At 48.3% G+C, this 20,678-nt stretch overlaps 6 protein-coding genes across 6 annotated transcripts; 4 read left to right on the top strand and 2 right to left on the bottom strand.

Moving 5' to 3' along the window:
- Positions 1-661: 661 nt before the first annotated feature.
- Positions 662-5,995, bottom strand: TrAtP1_002594 (putative NRPS-like protein biosynthetic cluster). Its single transcript, XM_014085225.2, has 6 exons — positions 5,449-5,995; positions 5,007-5,392; positions 4,202-4,949; positions 4,098-4,150; positions 3,620-4,042; positions 662-3,569 (listed from the first exon to the last, which is right to left on the bottom strand). Exons 1-6 carry the CDS (start codon positions 5,876-5,878, stop codon positions 801-803), a joined length of 4,809 nt encoding a protein of 1,602 aa, XP_013940700.2. The 5' UTR covers positions 5,879-5,995; the 3' UTR covers positions 662-800.
- Positions 5,996-6,453: 458 nt separating this feature from the next.
- TrAtP1_002593 (uncharacterized protein) lies at positions 6,454-8,226 on the top strand (the record flags this gene model as incomplete). Its single annotated transcript, XM_014085286.2, has 1 exon — positions 6,454-8,226. One exon carries the CDS (start codon positions 6,454-6,456, stop codon positions 8,224-8,226), a length of 1,773 nt encoding a protein of 590 aa, XP_013940761.2.
- Positions 8,227-9,017: 791 nt separating this feature from the next.
- On the top strand, positions 9,018-11,860 carry TrAtP1_002592 (uncharacterized protein). Its single transcript, XM_066111529.1, has 4 exons — positions 9,018-9,178; positions 9,238-9,740; positions 9,793-10,415; positions 10,527-11,860. Exons 1-4 carry the CDS (start codon positions 9,094-9,096, stop codon positions 11,593-11,595), a joined length of 2,280 nt encoding a protein of 759 aa, XP_065967605.1. The 5' UTR covers positions 9,018-9,093; the 3' UTR covers positions 11,596-11,860.
- Positions 11,861-11,885: 25 nt separating this feature from the next.
- On the top strand, positions 11,886-13,221 carry TrAtP1_002591 (uncharacterized protein). The gene has a single exon (XM_014085181.2). It carries the CDS (start codon positions 12,204-12,206, stop codon positions 13,134-13,136), a length of 933 nt encoding a protein of 310 aa, XP_013940656.2. The 5' UTR covers positions 11,886-12,203; the 3' UTR covers positions 13,137-13,221.
- Positions 13,222-13,264: 43 nt separating this feature from the next.
- TrAtP1_002590 (uncharacterized protein) lies at positions 13,265-14,893 on the bottom strand (the record flags this gene model as incomplete). Its single annotated transcript, XM_014085088.2, has 2 exons — positions 13,265-14,500; positions 14,561-14,893. 2 exons carry the CDS (start codon positions 14,891-14,893, stop codon positions 13,265-13,267), a joined length of 1,569 nt encoding a protein of 522 aa, XP_013940563.2.
- Positions 14,894-18,255: 3,362 nt separating this feature from the next.
- On the top strand, positions 18,256-19,311 carry TrAtP1_002589 (putative secondary metabolism biosynthetic enzyme; the record flags this gene model as incomplete). The annotated part of the gene is made up of 2 exons (XM_014085186.2): positions 18,256-18,333; positions 18,391-19,311. The coding sequence occupies 2 exons, from the start codon at positions 18,256-18,258 to the stop codon at positions 19,309-19,311; spliced, it is 999 nt and encodes a 332-aa protein (XP_013940661.2).
- Positions 19,312-20,678: the final 1,367 nt, after the last annotated feature.

Here is a 20,678-nt window from a genome sequence, read left to right as displayed (position 1 = left end):
GTTGGACATGTCTGTTGTGTTTTGGGAGTTCCCTTGAACTGCTGTCAGTAAACTAAACATGCTGCACTTGAAGCTAGAAGCGCGTTGCCTAGGCACTTATGCTAGCAGCATAGCTGAGCGATCAAATAGCTTTGTTGGCTATCGGGTCAACGTGATTCCCAATCAACTTGTCCTACGGCTGACTATAACTACTTCAGTCTTAAAACACTGTGCGCAGTTTTTTTCAATGTATATACCTGTCGTAAATTTCTACCGCCAATGTATTACAAGAACTCATGGGGAACCCTCTAATTGTGAAAGACAGCTTAATGAAAGTAAAGCCCATTAATGTGATACCCAATCGTAGCTACTCAAGCTAATCTTCACAACACACGTCTTCTTGTTGGGTATGAGGTAAAGATATCGTCCTCTTCAAGCTTGGAGATCAACTCGCTCAGGATGCCTAAGCTGAGCCCATCCGTGGTGACTTGACTACCGATGGCTGCCGATTTGTCGACGACATTCCTGTACATCCGTCGCAAGTGACGTTTCCACAGCATTTTTAAACTCTTTGTAAGGCATGAACACGACAAATGCGTGGGACATAATCTCAGAGAGTCTAAAGCATGCACCACCGACTATGAGCATTCGATATTGATGCCCCTTTTATTTCAGTTCATAGGGTATTACCATGTGATTCAATTCTACTACTGATGATTTATTCGTTGTGTGCACTGTTGCTATTCTAGGAGGGGAGATTTAGCTAATTTACACACAGTTTGTACCAAGTCTTGTTACATGTACATCTAAACCGGCCAGGATCAAGCCTCTGTGCCCATTAGCTCGGCATACTTGATAAACTCCTCATCCCTCGCAAGCATCGCCAACTCCTCAGGATGCGTCCCCAGCATAAGTTCCACCCCTCCATCCTTCCTCATGGGCAGAATAATCAGGAATCGAAACCGTCCGTTCCCGCGTTCAACTTGTGGACGCATAGACTCTGGCGAGCCACTATTCGCAAAGAACTTGTCGCCGAAACATATCTCGCTGGTCTGGAACAGGAGCATGTTGGAGATCATAGAGTTCATGTGCTCAAGGCCCATGTTGGCCGTTGAGAACCTGCCGTGATCAGGGAGGTTTTGCAGAATGGTGAATGCATCGTGGATAAGTGGAGGGGTGATTCGTGCATTGGACTGGCGAAGTAGCCAGGCGATGCGGCCTATGCTTGTGTCAGGGGAGCACAGTGCCTCGAGATCCATGCTGAATCGGTTCATAACGAGCACGCTGCCCATATAGGTTGAAGGCAGAAGAGAGGAAAAGTAGGGTCGGCCGTCTGTAGGGAGTTCTAGAATCGACTTTGCCTCAGAGTTGAAGGTCTGCTTTCGGATCTCCTTCGCCACACGATAACGGGCCCTGGTGGCGGCTCGCCAGAAAAAGGCTTGGATGATATCACTCATGGACAGATATACTCCCGGGACAGACTTATCGGATGCCACACTCTCCTTCATCTTTTCGAGTCGTTCAGGAGTGATGAGAAACATGGTGGTGGTCATACATCTCTCAGCACGAGGCAAGGGCCAGACATTGTGCAGCGGGAATCCGTATCGAGGGTGAATTTCGGGCTGAGTTGTAGCCTGGCCTTGCTGGCTCGGCGGAAAGAAGGGCAAGACATCCCATGCCGCTGGATCAACCTCGTCCATTGAGCTTGGCCATCCTTCCTGCTTGTGGATGATCTCTGGCAGGCTGTGGTTGAAGCTCTCCGGGTCATACCACTGACACGTAGCCGAGGCATCTCCCTGAAGGTATCTACAGTTCTCTGCCCACGCCTTAATCGCAATCACCGCACCAACGCCGTCGAGGCAGCAGTGATTAAGATCGGCAGAAATGATACATCCACCCTTTACAAAATTGACTTGCCCAACGAAAATGTCTGCTGGGAAGACTGGAAAGGGATCATCTCTCAGAACGAGGCTATCAGAGAATAGTGATGTCGCAAAGGCCGCGTCTCTCAGATCGTCGAAAGCCGGAAGGACATCTGAAAGATCCTTGTATACAAGTCGGTTATGCGCAGTCGCAGCCATCGACATTGGAGGGATAGTAACGCATAAGTCGTTCTTGATGTAGCCGATTTCTTGTTCTGAGCGCTTCATCATCTTGCCGCCGAGTGCGGGTATCATGTCAAAGGTCCGGTTGAGGCCCTGTTGAAGGTTATCAAAGACATCTTGAAAGGCAACGCCGTCTTGTAGTGAAAAGTAAAACATGAGACCCATGCCATGGTTTGGATTGACATAGTCCAGCGCATTCAAGGGAAACGACATGCGAGCTTTGTGCTGTGCCGCCTCTTGGGCGATTCTCACCACGACCTCGTCTTCCTCTGTATTAGCCTCTTTTGTCATCTCTGCTTTGACTGTCGCTGCTAGACGTTTGATGGCAATGGAGAGACTCGCCAGACTGGGGTTGGCGTAGATGTGGCGCGGAGCAAGATGCTCGTCCAAGCCAGTTGCAGCTCGTATAGATTTGACAACTGAAAATACCCCCAGAGAGTCTAGGCCAAGATCGAAAAAGTTGGCAATTTGTGCGGCTTGATCAATCTCAGGCAGCACGGAGGAAAGGATGGTTTTGAGGCCATTTTGTATCGCATCTGCAGAAGTGATGTCGATGGAAATAGAGCTGGTCGTCTCGTCGCTCCGAGAGCCGTAGAAGCGGTCAATGTACCCTTCATATAGTGCGAGTGTAGCTGGGCGCTTGATGGTGCCCTTGTCGGTTCGCACAAATGGTTTATCGGGCTCAGAGAAGGTGACAAAATCTCTGAGCAGCTGATCCTTGTGTCTCGATTGTGAGTTTGCCTGCTTGACGGCATCCCATATGCTATCAAGAAGCTCGTCTGTCTTTTCGTAGCCATCCTTTAACTCAATCAACAGCCCTGCCTGTGGCTTTCCGGTACCAAATATGAGGCATCCCATGATTGCCGGATGCGTTGTTATAGAAGCCTCAGTCTCAAGCGGTGATATCTTGTATCCATTGGACAAGACGACGAGATCATCACTTCTACCCTTAAAGGCCCAGAGATGTGGCTTGGACGGGTGTCTTCTGTAGAGATCCTTGAAATTGATAGAGTCTTTATCGGGAAACGTCTGGAATATTCCCTGAAAAAGTGGCCAGTGCTTGTTGCGGTGCACCCAATGCTCGTATGTGCCCTCTTCCACTTGTTTAAACTCAAATCCAGAGTACGGGTGGAAGCAGAACCAGTACCAGTCTTCTCTCGGAACCACCAGATTGCCGATAAACAAGCCTTCCGTTGTTCCAGTGAGGTTGAGTACCCGAATCACATCGTTTACCTTTCCGGCACTCGTTGGGCTTACAGGTCCTCCAGAGGCGCAGATGAACTTGGATTTTTGCAGCTTGGCGAGAACTTCTGGCGTTTCGCCTAATTCGTCAACCAAAGAAGGAACCATGCTCCAGATGTCAATGTCCATGTTTTCTGCCAGGCTCTCGATAAGGTTAATGTTTGGCAACACTCCTACCGGACCCAAGACGCATTGGAGGTCGAACAATGCCGGCATGAGAATGTCCATGATGATGCCGGCCCCCTAAAGTGAGTTAGCTAAACTTCTTCTTTCTCATAAAACAGGGCACTGACATGACTCATTGGAAAGCTTGAATAAATCTTGTCGCCCGCTTTCCAGTCTGAAGTCCACGGCAGCAGCCCATGGTCACCTTCTACAGGTGGCAGCAATCTCACTGCATCCATGGTCCCAATCAGGCCATGAGACCAAGGGATAGGCTTTGGCACACCAGTTGTGCCTGACGTGTGGAGATAGCAAAATGGCTCATCCTTGGCCTCTTCAAATGTCTTGGTGTAGGGAAATGGCTCTGTCGGCTTGTCACTCAGCAAGTCGTCCAGCAAGGGAAGCTCCAAAAGCTTCATAGGTCGCTTTTCCAACAACTCCTTTACGAGAGGGATTAGAGGCACCTCGCCGGCATTAGCCCAGATGTCGCACTTGGTGGCGTCAAGAACCGCCAAGGCTCCCTCGGTGCTATTCTTTGGCGATAGGAACAGGGCCTGTACGGGAAGTAAGTAGAGGCTCACGCGGGTAGTCAAGATTAGGTCAACATACAGAATATCCGGCTTTGACAGATGCATACGTCAGCAATACATGTCGAAGATCGTCTGGCAATTAGTTAGTAGGTATGTATGATGAACAATGAAGAGATTGCTTACGTGGCCCAATGTATCCCACGGGCTTAATCGACGAGCTGATGCCGACTTGGTCTTTGATCCACCAAGCAAGCCTGTCCACTGCACGCGTGAATGTCTTTGCAGACACGTCAAGACGTCCAAGCGACCCATCCCTCGCCGTGGTGAGAGAGAAGACGATCCGCCCTGGATCTCTTGCCGCCAAGCTGTCCATGATCTGAGGAATGAGCCGTCTGCCGTATGAACCATCCCGTTCCGTATCCTTCTCTACCTGGAGAGAGGCCTCATGCCCGTCGGCAGTGTCCAAAATGACAGGACTATGCGTCCCTGGTGTGCTTGCCCTGCTACTCATCGCATCTTCCCTCGGCGAAAAGGCCGAAAAGTTCTTTGGCGATGGGACTACAGGCGAGACAGTCCGTGATGTGGACGCCGAGCTGAGATAGTCGCTCATGTTGATCTGCTTCGCCTCTTGCAGGTAATTCACTGTCGCAGTCGCAGTCGCAGTCTCATCATGGCTCGAGGGCCTCTGTCGAAAGTACATGGGCCGTCCGTCCTCAACAACAACCTCCATCCTCTCATCCTTGGTAAACTCGCCCATTGGCGCACTGACCCATTCTCCGTCCGTCAGCTGAGCCACGCTGCAGTGCCACGGGGTTGTGAAGCCGGTCTTGGTGTTGAGCAGGCATATCGAGAGCTTCAGGCCCGCCACCGACTCGTGGATGGAAAGGCGCAGGTGATTTGGATAGCTGTGCTTGATCGCTCGGGCAAAGGCCTGTAAACTGTTAGCGACACAGACTAAAGTAAGCCCTAGCATGACTTGGTGTCTCACGTAGCCTCTGATGAGCATCTGCTTGGCGATGTACTTGCAGTCCCGTTTGTACTCGTTGGCGCCACGCTCCGGGCCCTGGGGAAATATGTACTTGAGGTCAGACTCTAGGAATCTCTTGTATCCGAGATATGTCAGCTTGGTATTGGGGTTGTTTGCAATCTCGGCGTCGATGTCGAGATCATCTTTGCCGTATTTGTTGAGCAGCTCTCGCCTAAAGGATGTGCAGTTTGCAATGTACATGATTTCCGTCAGAGTCTCGGGAAGCGGCAGATCCAGCAGGTCCTTGATTCTGGAGAAGCCCACATTGTCGAATTTCCTCTTGGAGGCCAGTTCGCGCAGGGCCCGGCCATACGCCCAGGTATCGCGATCCGATATTGATAAAAGATCTTGTACCAATAATTAGTCTCAAAAAACGCATAGCCTCATGCACAGAAAAGCCCACCGTTGTACGTGATGCCGTCGGAAATGATGGTGACACGGGCTCCGGGTGGATACACCTCTTGGATGCGCCGGCACATGGCGTCGAGCCGTTGCAGCGCCAGCTCCTCGGCCTTGTCTGGCAGCGTCCCGAGAACCTTGTAGACCCTGTTTGCCGACTTGAACGGGAACGCGGGGAGGCACGCCTCGACCCTGGTTCCCGCAGCAACAAAGCTGGCGATGACGGCCAAGAAGCGTGTGCTGCCACCCTCCAGCCGCTGCCGCGAGTCGTCAAACTTGTTGAGCGCATAGTCAAAGATGATGTCCAGGATCAGGCGCGAGGTCTGTGTCTGGCTCAGGCTCTGGCTCTGCGCATCTGCAGCCATCTGGCCTGTGGCTAGCGGATCTGTGCTGCTGACGGTTGGGGCCGGGCTGGCACTGCAGTTGGTCTTCATTGTATGTATTCTTTGTTGGGGACGGTTGCAACGCTGAATCCGTCGAGGCGAGTGAGTCGTGTCTCAGTACTGACTGTACTGCGAATACTCATCACCCATTCTGCAATTTATATGGCCGCTATATAAATCCAGCTCTTGTAAACATTGACTGGCAGAGCTTCGTTTGAGCAAGTTTGCGCAAATATTTGTTCCCTTGCAGAAACCACTGAAACTATCATGTTTTGGGAATAAGATAGTGGTTCAAGCACGGTTCACGCTCCGACTTACAGACAGGCCGCATAATGGAGTGGAGTACTGTTTGCGGCAAGACAAGACAGCCAAGTCAGCTATAGCTGCCATTCTCTTCATTTCTAATCAACAACATGATCAATCTGTGTTCCAGAATTTACAATATCTTTACGCTGATGTTGATTGGCTAAACTATTTTCAACTGCTACTTTAGCAGAGTCTCGATTCTGACGCTCATGCACCCGGCGACCAATGTCTTACACCCTGCCCTGTCCCACCTTTATTCGGTCCTCTGTTCTTGATGCTTCTCGCAGTCGTACATTATTGAACCAAAGCCTCGTCACAAGATGGACAGCCTTCGCGGTGATACATCTCGCAGTGATACACCGCTACTGCAAGATTGCGAGCCTCTCGGTGGCTACAGCACAATCGCCACTGGCCAGCTGAACGGAACACACACAGAGCAACACGGCAGCGAGTCCCCCAGCCAAGATGCACAGGCCGGTGTCCAGCAAGTCGAGGCCATCGCCATCGTGTGGACGCGGACGGACCTCATCATCGCCTACATCCTCATCTGGGTCGTCTACTTTGTCATGCTGATGCAGCAGAACACGGCCGCGGTCCTCTCTCCGTACATCACGTCTGCGTTCCGAGACCACTCTCTCACTCCAACGGTGGGCATCCTCAGCAGCATCATCGGCGGAGTGTGCAACTTGACCGTGGCCAAGATCCTCGACATCTTTGGCCGGCCTCAGGGCTATGGCCTGTCGCTGCTCATCGTGTCCATTGGCCTCGTCATGATGGCCATGACCACCAGCGTTGAAATGTACGCAGCAGCGCAGGTCTTTTGCACAGTAGGCAGCAGCGCCTTGCTCTACAGCGTCAATATTTTTGTATCCGACACATCGTCTCTTCACAATCGTGGCCTCATGACTGCGCTGACGTCTTCGCCCAATATCATTACCACGTGGCTTGGAGGGCCCATCTCGCAGGCGTTTCTGACCGGGCCTGGCTGGCGGTGGTGTTTTGGAATGTTTGCCATCATGGTCCCGACGCTGTGTTCCCCCTTGCTTGGTCTCCTGGTGTTCAACTCCTACAAAGCCCGTCGACTAAATCTCGTTGCACCGCAGAAACATGTGAGGACCTTGTGGCAGTCTGTCCGTCACTACGTTCACGAGTTTGACGCCTTTGGGCTGCTGTTGCTGACAAGTGGCCTTGCAATCATTCTGCTGCCGTTCAACTTGTATGCACTTCAGGCAGATGGATGGCATTCACCGCTCATCATAGGCTTGCTGGTGTTTGGTGTTGCACTTATTGTCAGTTTCATCATGTGGGAGAGGTTCTGTGCACGCGTCACGTTTATCCCATATTCTCTCCTCTTGGACCGTAACATGGTCGGCTCTTGTATCCTCGGTGCCGTTCTGTTCATCAGCTATTTCTGCTGGAACAGCTTCTTCAGCTCATCGCTACAGGTGGTAAACAACCTGAGCGTCACCGAGGCCAGCTACATTGTCCAGATTTATGGCCTCGGCAGCAGCCTCTTTGCCATCATTGCTGGTCTCGCCATCCGTTACACTGGGCGATTTAAATATGTCACCCTGTTTGGCGCCATTCCCGTCTACGCGCTGTTCATGGGACTCATGATATACTTCCGAGAGCCCAACGGGAACATTGGCTACATCATCGTGTGCCAAATCTTTATATCATTTGCTGCTGGAATCATCATGATTACGCCTGAAGTTGCCGCCTTGTCCATCGCAAGTCATCAGCACATTGCTGTCATCTTGGCCATTGTGTCCATGTTTTCTTCCATAGGAGGCGCGGTGGGATATACCATTGCCGGTGTAATCTGGCAGTCCACTTTCCCCAATAAGCTTGCGATTTATCTACCGGAAGAGGAGCTGCCCAATCTGATGAGTATCTATGGGTCGCTGGAGGTTCAACTGAGTTATGCGGTTGGCACTCCAGCTCGGCTCGCCATTCAACAGGCTTATGCCGATGCACAGGCCAAGATACATGTTGCCGGGACCGCCATTTGGGCTCTTGGGTTTATCGCTGTGGCCATTTGGCGAAATACGGATGTCAAGACAATACATCAGGTCAAGGGTAATGTTATCTAAGAAGATGCAGGCCATGTTTGTCAATTGAAAGTTTTCGCCTAAAGTGCACTTATGACAGGAAAAGTGAAACAGTAATCTTTTTCTTAACAGAACAAACAGCTCTTCGCAAGTAATTTGCTTATAGATCAATCTCTTCACTAGCTCCTAGATCTGGAATTCAATCTAGAAATCATCTTGTGGCTTTTTATAGCTTTTACAATCTACACCACAAAGTCTGGTATTTCACCAAGTCTATGATGTTGATATACTTTTGACTACGAATTTTTATACGCTGTAAATCTAGAGCTAAGAACACCTAAGATAATTGTTATATTATGAATTTAAAATATGCTTCATATTTATGTGTTTATCTTGAATCAACATCACCCACCGTAACCATCATTAGCTCTATACCTACGCAGATATCTTGAAAGCCAAGATACATACTATTCCTCCATATTTGAGTCGAAATGAAATGCTTTTTATTACATACAGTCTTTTCCATTGGCAGATTAAATACTAAAATATGCCTTTACTATATAGTTCGAATTTGTCTGTTTATTCTCCAGTATTACAGGGTAATGTCCTGCATTCAAATCGAAACTCTCAAGCAGCATTCAATATCGTCTGGCACTAAAATGATTTGGCGCCATCAATGCTCCATAGTTCTTGACCGGGGTCTTCGGAGCTCGCTGTCCTTGGCCTTTGAGTGGCTGGAGCGGACATAAGCGGACATTGTCCCTGATCTAAACCCGGTTGACTCTTTGGCTCTCGAGTCCGAAGCGAAGAGGGGTCCTTACGCCCGAGCTTCATCCTTCATATGTCCATGAATACCCCCCGGTTTAATCTAACATGGTGGGAGAAACTTTGATGATTTGAGAAACTTCGATGGAATTGTCTGCCCCTGAAGCTGCTTCAAGGCCTCCTCCGCTCAAACGTCGCCGGCCAGCTCGGTCATGTCAGGAATGCCGCCGTAAGCACCGCCCATTGCCCTTTGAGCCTCTAATAGTGAGTGACACTTATACGCCATAGGACGAAAGGTCAGATGCGACCTTGAGCAGCCCTGCGCGCAATGTGTAGCGGCAAGATGCGCGTGTGTCTATGATGCTCACTCATCCCTTCGTCCTCTCCCAGCGTATCCTTTCCCATGGCTGAAGATATTGAGTCAAGGTGGCGTCGGTGCTGCATCACGGCAACCCATTAGGCTTGAACCACTGCACCCTAGCCCACTCGATTACTTGGGACCGGCACAGCAACCTCTTGTGAACCAGCATAACTCGCAGGCGCTGTTGCCTGTTCATGGATCTAATAGGCCCTTGGAAGATGAACTGGTGAACCTCAGACGTCGAATAAGCGCGATAGAGGAACAACTGGCATCGCCGAGTGCACACAACCGGGGTTCAAGAATTCAGTCATGGGCCCAACAGGACTCGATACAAAACAGCCAGCACTTGGACAATGTTCAGGATCAAGTATTAGCGCTGAACAAGTCAAGGCTCTACGGTCCGACGCACTGGTTGCACGGGGGCCATGAGGTGAGCCAACCAATCGAGTGCTGCTTCCGTCATCACTTACTGACCTCGACAGTTCAAGAGGGTGGCGGTTCTTAACAGAGACAAGGACCAATCAGCGGAGGGAGAAGCAACAAGAGACGAAAAGGCCAAGCTTGAACGGCTGTTTCACCGTTGCAAGCAGCTAGCTCAAAAAATAAAACACAATGATTCCGAAACATCAATCACAGAGTCGGTCTCGAGTCGATTCCTGAACCGCAAAGGCTGGGCTGATCAAATGGCGCAGTTGTACGTAACCCGCTTCGAGTCGGCATTTCGAATCCTCCACATTCCTTCATTCTGGGCAGAATATGACGAGTTCTGGAAGAATCCAGAAGAAGCACCAATGGCGCTGCAGTGCAAGGTCAAGCTTGTAATAGCAATAGGGTCCAGCCTGTTTCGAGATGCTGCGGACGCTGACAACATAACTCGGAGCTTCTCTCCGTGGGTTCATGAAGCACAGACCTGGGTATCTGGCCCCGTCAAGAAGGACCGGATAAGCCTCAGCGGCCTTCAGGTGCAATGCTTGTTAATTCTCGCTCGACAAGTTTTGTCCATCGGAGCAGATTTAGTATGGATAGCAGTCGGGACTCTTCTTCGTACTGCCATGCACATGGGCCTACATCGCGACCCATCACGCTTTAAAACAATGACTGTCTTGTACGTTTCCCTGCACAGGGGCCAGATTACCCGTTCTGGCAAGAAGCCCTTGTCAACGCCAGACTTCTTGCATACTTGTGCCTATTGACATGCTGACTTGGGTTGTTACAGGGAGGCAGAGGTTCGTAGACGGCTATGGGCCACAATACTCGAAATGAACCTCCAGGCATCACTCGACTCAGGAGCCCCGCTGGCAATACCTGATGACTTTGACACCTATTGCCCTCGGAACGTTGATGACCAAGACATCAGCGAGAGTACCAAGACTCTCCCATGTTATGCAGAAGATGCTGTGACGGATACGTCCCTGCAGCGGCTTTTGGGTATATATTTTCAACCACGATGTGAAATCATCCGTCGCATGAACGAAGCTTGGTCCAGCTTCTCCCAAGACGAAGTTCAATCGCTTACTTCAACCCTCAACAGGGCCTGCCGTGAATGCAGCACCAGGATTGCAGGCAGTAATCACGGAGATGCGATCAAATCCTTCAAGCACAACATGGCTGATCTGCTTCTTCGTCGCTTTTTGCTCGCTCTTCATCGCCCACTGGCCACTGCTTCCCGAGTTGGCGATGTTGGCTTTCATTTCTCTAGAAGAGTGTGCCTCGATTCAGCAATGGCTTTGCTTTCGCCACCTGATAGCCCTGATTTCTATCGTGTTGCATCCATGGGCGGTGGCATTTTCAAGAACCGTATTATCCATGCCTCTCTGGCCATATGTTCAGATTTAATTATTGATATGGAGGAGCTCAACTCGATGGAGTGGCCGTCTGGTTATCGGAAAATGCTCTTGGATGCGCTTCGCGAAGCCGTGAAGCAGACAACTGAACGGATAAGGCTTGGTGAGACAAATTTACGTTTGCACATGAAACTAAATGTTGTTTTATGCCGTGCCGAATGCGCAGAATCTGGTAGTGCTCGGCAGCTGAGGATGATTGAAGCAGCCCAGGAGAGTCTGAAGATGGCATATGCTGTTATGCAGTCTCGCTTGAGTGTGGTAGAATGGAAACGGCCTGAAGAAGAACAGCCGGAGCGCAGTGGGCATGATTGGCAAAACTTGGGTCTAAGCGTCGATGAGGATTGGGATGAGTCTTATGATATGCCGGATATTGGACTTGATGAGCTCCTTTGGCTTGGCTTAGACGAAGGTGGGATGGCGGCGTCACAAGGAGCAGAATGATAACTTGGTTTACAAGCCTTTTCCCCTTTTCTGTATCTAATCAGCCGTTTGTATTGGAGTAGACACTTAACTCCGTGGAGCATTACATGACCACGCAACTTCCTTCTTTTCCGGAGATATGGTATCAGCTACGCGCTGTTAATTCAAGGCCTAATGGTTTCATACAGAATATTGCGTTCTGGACCCTATAGCCGGAGTATTCACTCGCGGTAACTCGGAAAATTCGTTTTAGTCACGGGCGATGAATATCCCACGGAAATCCGTTCTCGGCCGAGAGGTCTACAAGCTCAGCATCTCAATGGCATGCGGGCAATGTCCTCAACATAAATAGCCTCTTTGATCCTCTTGGATTCGTAAAAAACAATTCAATCATACTCTATTTACTTCAATAACATCAATCACATCTGCCAACATGGAGTCCAAAATCCCCCCTGAATCATCGAGCCATCATTCTCAAATCAGTGGAGAAGGACTTGAGCGGAGTGCATCTCGAAACTATCGCTACCCCTGAAGTAGAGGCTGGCAGCGCTGTAGTGAGAATACTAAGTGCTGGAGTACTCTCATACCAGCGCGATATCTACGACGGAAGCCGCCAATACCCTCTCCCCATGCCACTTGTCGGAGGATTCTGTGCTGTCGGCCGAGTAGTCGCGTTGGGGCATGATGCGGTGTCTCTCGAAGTCGGAAAACTAGTGTTTCTGGACTGCGTGATTCGTGGGCGCGACGATCTGGACGCAATGATTCTGTCTGGCATCTCGGACGGATTCAATGACAATGCTCAGAAGTTGATGAGAGACGTGTGGCGGGATGGGCTGTTTGCGGAATACGCGAGATTTCCACTGGAGAGCTGCGTTCCTCTCGATGAAATGAGACTCTGCAATGAGCTGGGATATACGGCTCAGGAGTTAACTTATCTTGGCTATCTTTTGGTGGCTTTTGGTGGTTTACGCGACATTAGGCTTGAGCCTGGGGAGACTATCGCCATCTGCCCAGCGACTGGCGGATTTGGAGGAGCTGGAGTTGAAGTTGCCATCGCCATGGGTGCCCGAGTCATTGCTATGGGCCGGAATGACCAAGAGCTGGAGAGGCTGAGAAAGTATATTCTAGGCGGAACTCCTGGAGCCAACATCGAGACAGTTACAATCACCGGAGACGAAGACAAAGACGCAGCTGCATTGCTAAAGTTTGGAGCCCTCAATGCTGTGCTAGACTTTTCGCCTGCTGCAGCAAGTAAGTCGGCGCATCTGAATGGCGCAATTAAGGCCCTTCGACGCAAAGGGCGTGTTAGTCTCATGGGAGGCTTTCCTGATGTACCGCTGCCGAGCTTTCGCATCATTGCAAATGACATTACGATCAAGGGCAAATTTATGTACGAAAGAGACGATATGACACAGTTTGTCCGGATGCTAGAGAGAGGATTGTTCCCTAGAGGGGAGAATTTTGTGATTCCCAAAAGTTTCTCATTGGACGAATGGAAAGCAGCACTTGATATGGGGGCTGAGTATACAGGAGTTGGAAGATTTGTCGTGATTACGCCATAAGTGTTGGTGTCGACGGCATATGTAGATCAGCTGTCTCATTGATTATGTATAGCTAGCAATGAGTCGCTGAGACAAATTTATTTATTCTAGGTCTATTCGTCTTTGAGAAAATCTAGCACTTTCTACTTTTAACATACCCCTTTGTCGCCTTTACTTAGTCGCCATTTGTACCCATACAGCATTACAAGCCAGATACACGGGCTGAAGAGAACCCAAAGTCCAGCAATGAAGACGCCCATCCAGCCCATTCCGATTCTGTTAATCATGGGTGTAGCAATAGCCACCGCCCCAGCACTAACCAAGCAGCGGAAGAGATTGTTCGCTGCAACAGCCGTAGCAGGTGTGTCTGAATTGATATCTACCACCAATACGTTCAGGCCGTTTAAAGCCCCCGTGAACAACATACCAATGAAAAAGAGCGCTACCTCTATACCGGCCAGGGAGGATTTACTCTCCATAGTCCAGCCGTAGGCTAATGCCACCCCGGCGGACAGATATATGAGAGGCAGAGAAACTTCCAAACGGGCTCGTTCCAAGTTCAATTGACTCATGTCTTGCTGACGATTAGCCGTAAACTCATAGCCTGCCTTGGCAGCATGCCTCCTGAAGTTGCGATCGATCAAGTATCCCACTGTCCATCGAGTGGTGATGCTGCCTACGCCAATTGGAAGGTAACAAAGACCAATAATGACTGGACTGTACCCAAATCGAACAGATAGCTCATTGGAAAGTGTTGTGAGGATGGAAAAGTATCCGGCGTACATGAGCGAGCCAAATCCAAGTATAATCCCAGATTCTCGGTGAAGAAGAATCTTGAGTGCAGCAAATGGATTGGGCCTTTTCTTCCTCGCTGCCGGCTTCTCCGAAGTGCTTCCAAGCCGATTTTTCCGATGCTGGATATAGGCCAGGAGAGACATGTTCCACCATGGGCAGGGGATGCTGCCATTACCGACAACAGAGCGACATGTTTCGGGGAGAAAGACAAGAATCAACAGGAAAAGGACTCCGGATAAAATCGCCAAGAACCAGAATAGAGCTCTCCAGCCCAGATTCTCTGTAATGAGACCTCCTGCAACGGGCCCAATCGCTGGACCCAGAGTCACACCCATTCCCGCGTATCCGATGAATTTGCCTCTTTCTGCACGGGTGACTAGATCGGCTACAGTGGCGGATCCAAGAGCAATAGTGGCCGAGCTCCCACATGATTGAATGCATCGAAGAACCAACAAACCCGCGTAGGTACTGTTGAGAGCCAATCCTATGTTTGCCGCCAGATATATGATGCCACATATAACATAGGCAGGCCGACGACCGTAAGTATCAGAAAAGGTTCCAATAAAGGATGGGGCAATGCCTTGAAAGATCTATGAGTGGGTCATTAGTTTTACTGAGATGCATGTATCATAAACGCATGTGAAGCTGACCATGTAAGTTGTGATGGTAAGGTTGATTAAAGATGGCGAAACGTTCAGGTCGTGGCCAATTTGTGGGACGGCTGGCAAATAGACTGCTGAAGAGAGCGGAGAAATAATTGCCATGAACGAGACTGATATGATGAGAAATGTTTTTGTCTTTTGGCTATAGATGGAGTATGGCTCATCTGCGCTTTGGCTGTCTGGTGTGCTCTTCTCAGCTGGAACAGTCTCATTGGTGGCTGGCCTGGTCAGATTATCGGTTTGCGGTCCTTTCGTCGAGTCTTGGTCTCGGTACTGCATTTCATCATTCTTCTCATCTTGTTGAATATTTTTGTTATCCATAGCTTGCAAAAGAATGGATTTCTGTGTAGAGAACAGAAATATTTAATGAAAGGGATCTTTTCCAAACTTATAATGTGATGAAAATTTGGGAAATTGCCGAATCGGCACCGATGCATGGGTACGTTTCCCATGAAGAGACTCACTACCAGGGCTCAGCTTTTGAGCTTTTACAATTTGATTCATGTACAGGAAGCGATTTGACTCATTAAAATGGTTTGCTATTTCGTAGGTCGTCTCATAGTCGAAGGACTAATGGCAACAATGCGCCTATCTTCCATCAGTGCTTCGCAGGCTACTACCCCGACGCCTACTATCCCCGAGACAATGATTGCTACAGCTCTTCTATGATCAACGATAATTTGTTTCAGTGATCATTATCGTGTATTGCATCTGTGGCAAGCTCGCCAAAGGGTTGGCCTTGGTTATAGCTCGCCCTCTTGGCAAGTTTATTTACTGATGGATTTCTCAAAACATGTTTGTCCAAAACAAAATACAGAGCCTAATGATTATGACATTGTCATGTTTAAAAAATACATGCACGATATCCGCAGATCCTCGGGAGTAGGCATCTTCGATTAAATACTCCTTTATAAAGGGTTTGAAGATGTTTATGAGATCTCGGCTAGGCGAGAATGAGATTGAGTCAATAGTAGGTCGCGTTGCTACGGATATAGCGACTATCAGCAGGTAGTGAGTGAGTGAGTAGCTGGTAGGTATGGTAGAGAATAGGTACGGGGACGTAGCAACACCCTCTATTATGCCTGATATTTTCGATGCAATAAATGTTCTAATGAGAACTGCCTGTATGAGATTCTGAATGCATTGCGTATTTGCAAAAACTTAGAGCTTGGATTGATCGGAGATAAGATGGATACGTTCACGACGGGCCGACCACCAAATCCCCGGAACGCGGTGTATTTAATTCACTATTGAAGTTACTACCAAATGCTGTTTATTCACTTTTTTTTAAAAAAAAATTGCTTTTTTCTTTTTTCACATATGCGTATCTTGCATTGGGCGCAGCAATGTGTCATTTAGGATATTCTAAGCGATCCGCTGTTTGTATGCCTATTCTACGCTATTAGCGACCGTATTTGATCTAAGAACGTATAATCTCCTCATGTATCAGCACCAAAAATATCTGGACTAGCACAAAGAAATATATTTTTAGAATAGAAAGACGCGAAGTTCCACGAGACGGAGCTTCAATTGCGGACTGGGCGTTGAGTGATGCTTTATTTTCCCTTTCGTCGACAAGCCTGAATATTGCTAATTGGCCCACAAAAGTTGCCGATCACGCCTAAAAGCCTGGAGATTGATTTCGGACCCGAACTCGGGATCGATCCTTCGACTGTTTTTTTGTATTATTTCCTATTAAAGTCAGGACGCGAAATCCTGAGAAGAAAGTCGGTGTCAAGTCAGCTTACCGGTTTCATTGTGTATTTTTACGTCATCTTTAATTTACCTTTGGATGTGTTGAAGTGGAGTGGTTGGTAACATGCAATATTTGGCGCGGGTCTTTTCGAGGCGAGGGCTTCAATCTCATTGGGGGTTATTTATGGGAACAGAGATCCTTCGCCAATTGAAGATAAAGTCTCGTATAATAGCGCATACATATATAGTCATTACAATTCAGATTTATTGCCGGCTTCTAAAATACTGGCGTAGTGGCCGTGACGTCGGGAAAATTAGAACTGTAAGTCAGGAAGCAACATATGCCAAGGAACATGCACTGATTAGGAAATTAACCTTGATTCTCTCTTTAATTGCGTTGTATTTCTGGCGGTCTTAAGAGACACCAATTTTGGCCAAATAACTGGCTTGCGCAAAATAGGCTAAAGCAGAATGCTTCCCAGGACGGCAGATATATCCGTGAAAGCGCCCGATATGCCGTACCCGATATGCCGAGCTCGCCTCTTTGGGTTGCAGTGCATCGTTATGGGATTTCTAGTGTTCCTGTATGACACAAAAGCTCACTGCTTGGATTGACTGATTGGTTCGAAGCTGTGGAAACGCTGAAAGCTTATTGGCACATTTCATTCATAGTCTGCGCATTCAAAAGTCCTTTCCCCTTCCAGCCAGAGGCAGGCAACGTACATTCACTTTGCTGAGTCGCAGGCGGATGGTCGCTTTATTGCTGATTGCAGGAATGCATATAGGATTCACGACTTCAGGTTTGTAAAAGGACGAGTGGCTATCCTTGGCACGAAGGATCTGGTGCGGTTGAGAGATCAACGGTTGGATTCCCTTTTACAGCTGCTGCGTGTGGCTTGATTGACTGCCCTCTGTGAATTTCCTATCTGGGTATCTGGTGATTATATCGTTGAACAAGGAGGCATTGCAGAAAATGTTATAAAAAGGCCTTGCTGGCTCCCTGAACTTGTTTTACACAGACTCTCTAGTAACTACTTTACACTCTACATCCTCAACTGCCAAGTCAACGCTATCAAATAAATCTCCCACAATGCAACTTTCATCTTTTACACTTCTCAGCTCTCTCGCTGCCATGGTTTTGGCACAACCTAACCCGGGCCAAGCATGCAGTGGTGCTGGATATGATTGTTCTAATGACTTTCACGATATCCTTGTTTGCAACGGCAATCAGTGGGTGATTGCTGCTGCTTGTCCTTCGAGTTGCTGTGCATACCCTGCTGGCTATCCTGCGCCGTTTTGCAGCTGCTAATAGAACGTGGGTTCATCTCAAATCCGTAGTAACAAAGCGCTTGAAATATTAATATCGTGTAGAGCTAAGAAGATGATGGAAACAATTTGTCGAGTTTGGAAGACGGGTATCAAGAATAACTACGATTGGGCCTGAAGATATACTACGATAAATGATAGCTGTACACAATACATGAACTCTGAGAATGGAATCTACATTATGAATGAATTTGAGATTCAATAACAATATTGGATAAGTGAAATAACTTAGTAAGCTGCAATTGGAAATTCCGTCTAGTATTCAAGCTTGCGTGAGTGCCCGCCAAGCTTTTTACAACGTTCTCCATGATCCTCTGTATTAAGCTACACTACCGCTATACTGAGAACAGGCCAATGCGATAATTGTCCCGTCACATAACTGGGTACGCGAAATAATGATACTAAAGGAGATTGACGAATTAAAACTCCTACTAGCGGATAACGTTGACAATTTCGGACCGTTTCAGCACCCGGCACTGAACTTTCGCTCGGAGTTTCCGATGCCTGGTCTTGAGATTTGAATTCCGGGTTTCAGTCAAATCTTAGGTCCGAAATTCCAGAGTGGCCATTCAATAGCCTGCTATAAAGCTATGGCATTCCTCGAGTTACCATGATGCAAACATTTCAAACTTTCTACACCGTAAATACTATTTTAGGTACTCATGGCGACCTTTTTACGATCTTATTTCCCTAGTAAACCGACCTTTTCGGAGAAGGATGTACCTAGCCTCGAAGGAAAAGTAGGACTGCAGCAACATTCCTCTAATACTACTATTACTGACATATTTTCCTGACAGGTCTTTGTCATCACTGGAGGCACTGGAGGCATAGGTCTTGAATTGGCCAGGATTTTATACCATGCCAATGCTAACAAAGTCTATCTTCTCTCGCGATCTCCAGAGTCGGGAGAAATTGCTATCGAGTATATCATGAATTCAGAGCCTCCTCTAGGAATGCGGCCACGGTCCTCACCGCAAAGAGAGGCCCTTTGCTTTCTTAAGCTTGATTTGGCAGATTTATCTAGTGTCAAGGAGACGGCAGAATCATTTCTGAAGCTTGAAACGCGTCTTGATGTCATCTGGCATAATGCGGCAGTTATGCTGGCGCCGGAAGGCAGCGTGAGCAAGCAGGGCCACGAACTCACCTTTGCAACCAACGTCTTCGGTCCTTACTTGTTGCAACACCACCTCACTCCAATCATGCTTCAAACAGCCCGAAATGCTGACACGCCAAAGGGGTCTGTGAGAGTGTGCTGGGCTGGCTCTGGCACTGCAGTGGCACCTCCGGGACAAGACGGCATAGTTTGGGAGGACTGGGGATTGGGCCCTCCGGAATTTCAGGGCTTCAACGGCCGCACTATGAGATACACTCAAAGCAAGGCTGCAAACGCAATTCTCGCGGCCGAAATGGCAAAGGTACACCCTGATATCATCAGCTGCGCCTTCAATCCGGGTGGGATCAAAACAGACATTGCCCGCCACGCACCATGGTACCTTCAGGCGTTTCATAATCTCATGTCTCATCCGCCGCGATTTGGCGCATTGACAGAGCTTTACGCTGGGCTGTCGGAGGATGTTGCCAAAAGAAATGGGTGCTTTGTAGTTCCTTTTGGTCAGATTGGCGGAACTGTTCCAAAGGTGGAAGAAGGAATCTTGCAAAGGAACTCTGGTGCAACACTGTGGGATCTATGTAATGAGAAGGTCAGAGACTTTTATTAGATTACTATTCAGGATAAGCCAGCCGATTGTTCGCTGGTTCCAGGAGTACATAGGGAGCTGAACAATAATACAAGACTATTGAGTCGCTTAATGATATACACTCAAGGGAGCTTTGATTGCTTGTATATGTGATTACAATACGGACGCAAAAAGAGTTTCTCTCCTGTTCATGGGTTGGTATAATGTTGGTATAATGGAGATGCAAATCACCTAATGCCAAAGTTCAAATCCAATGATACAGGGACTAATTTAGCGCGCCATCTTGACGCCGAAAAAGAGGAACTCCGGAATCTCGGCGCTCGCTCACTGTACCGAAATTCCGGTAGCATCTTTTAGGGGCATCCGCGACTCTTTCGTTGACACCTCGCTGGAAGCCCTCGTAATACGCTGATAAAGCTGCACAGGCTACTTTTGACAACAGAAAATCTTGTTCTAGTTTTGTGGCAGCCAACACGTGGCAATGGAGACAACCACAGCCTCTGGAGTTGCGCATTTCGGAGCCAGGAGAACAGGCAACCTTCGCCGATCTTGCGAGGCCTGTAGGAGCTCCAAGGTCCGCTGCATCCTGGATTCGGACAGCACCAACGTGCCCCTATTGTGTAAAAGGTGATTTTGATATCCATCCTTTCCATTCAGTATAGCCGAGAGCCAGTCAATAACAACCAACTCAGATGTAGCATCAATGGGACGGCATGTATCTTTGAGCAAGCCATTGCTCGGCCTCGACGAGCTAGACCAAAACCGTAGGCCTATTCGTTCATTTTGTTGAGTAAAGACTAATTTAATGATCTCAGGAAATCGAGAACAAGAGCAGTTGAAGAGAAGATTGATGGCCTAGTCACCCTCATATCATCGATATCTAAAAAGACTGAATTAAATAAAGAACTCAAAAGCTCAACCAACATAAATGCAACTAGTGCTATCAAACAAAGTACGGAGCTAGATTTTGCGGCAGAATTGGTTAATATCCACCAAGACGTGATTTCCAAGGGTTTCCTCACAGCTGATACAGCGAATCAGCTGCTAGAAGACTTCGTTATCACCTCGGCAGAATTTCCGCTCATAGTACTTCCTTTCCAGGCTGATCTGGAATGTCTGCGATGGGAGCGACCCTGTCTCTTGCTTGCAGTCCTCACTGCCTGTGCTCGAGATCATCTGCAAACACGGCTGGAAAGAGAGTTTAGAAAGATGCTGGCCGATAGAGTGATTCTGAGAGCGGAGAAAAATATTGATCTATTGCAGGGATTATTAGTATTTCTCACATGGTAAGCTTGATGAGCACTAATTTTGATATCCTTATGCTAATATCAATGTGTAAGGAACCACCATTATTTCCATTCCGCGAGAGAGCAGATTTACCAGCTATC

Source organism: Trichoderma atroviride, chromosome 1, assembly GCF_020647795.1.
Source record: "Trichoderma atroviride chromosome 1, complete sequence".
In the NCBI taxonomy this organism is placed as follows: Eukaryota; Fungi; Ascomycota; class Sordariomycetes; order Hypocreales; family Hypocreaceae; genus Trichoderma; species Trichoderma atroviride.
This window is presented reverse-complemented; position numbering and strand designations above follow the sequence as displayed.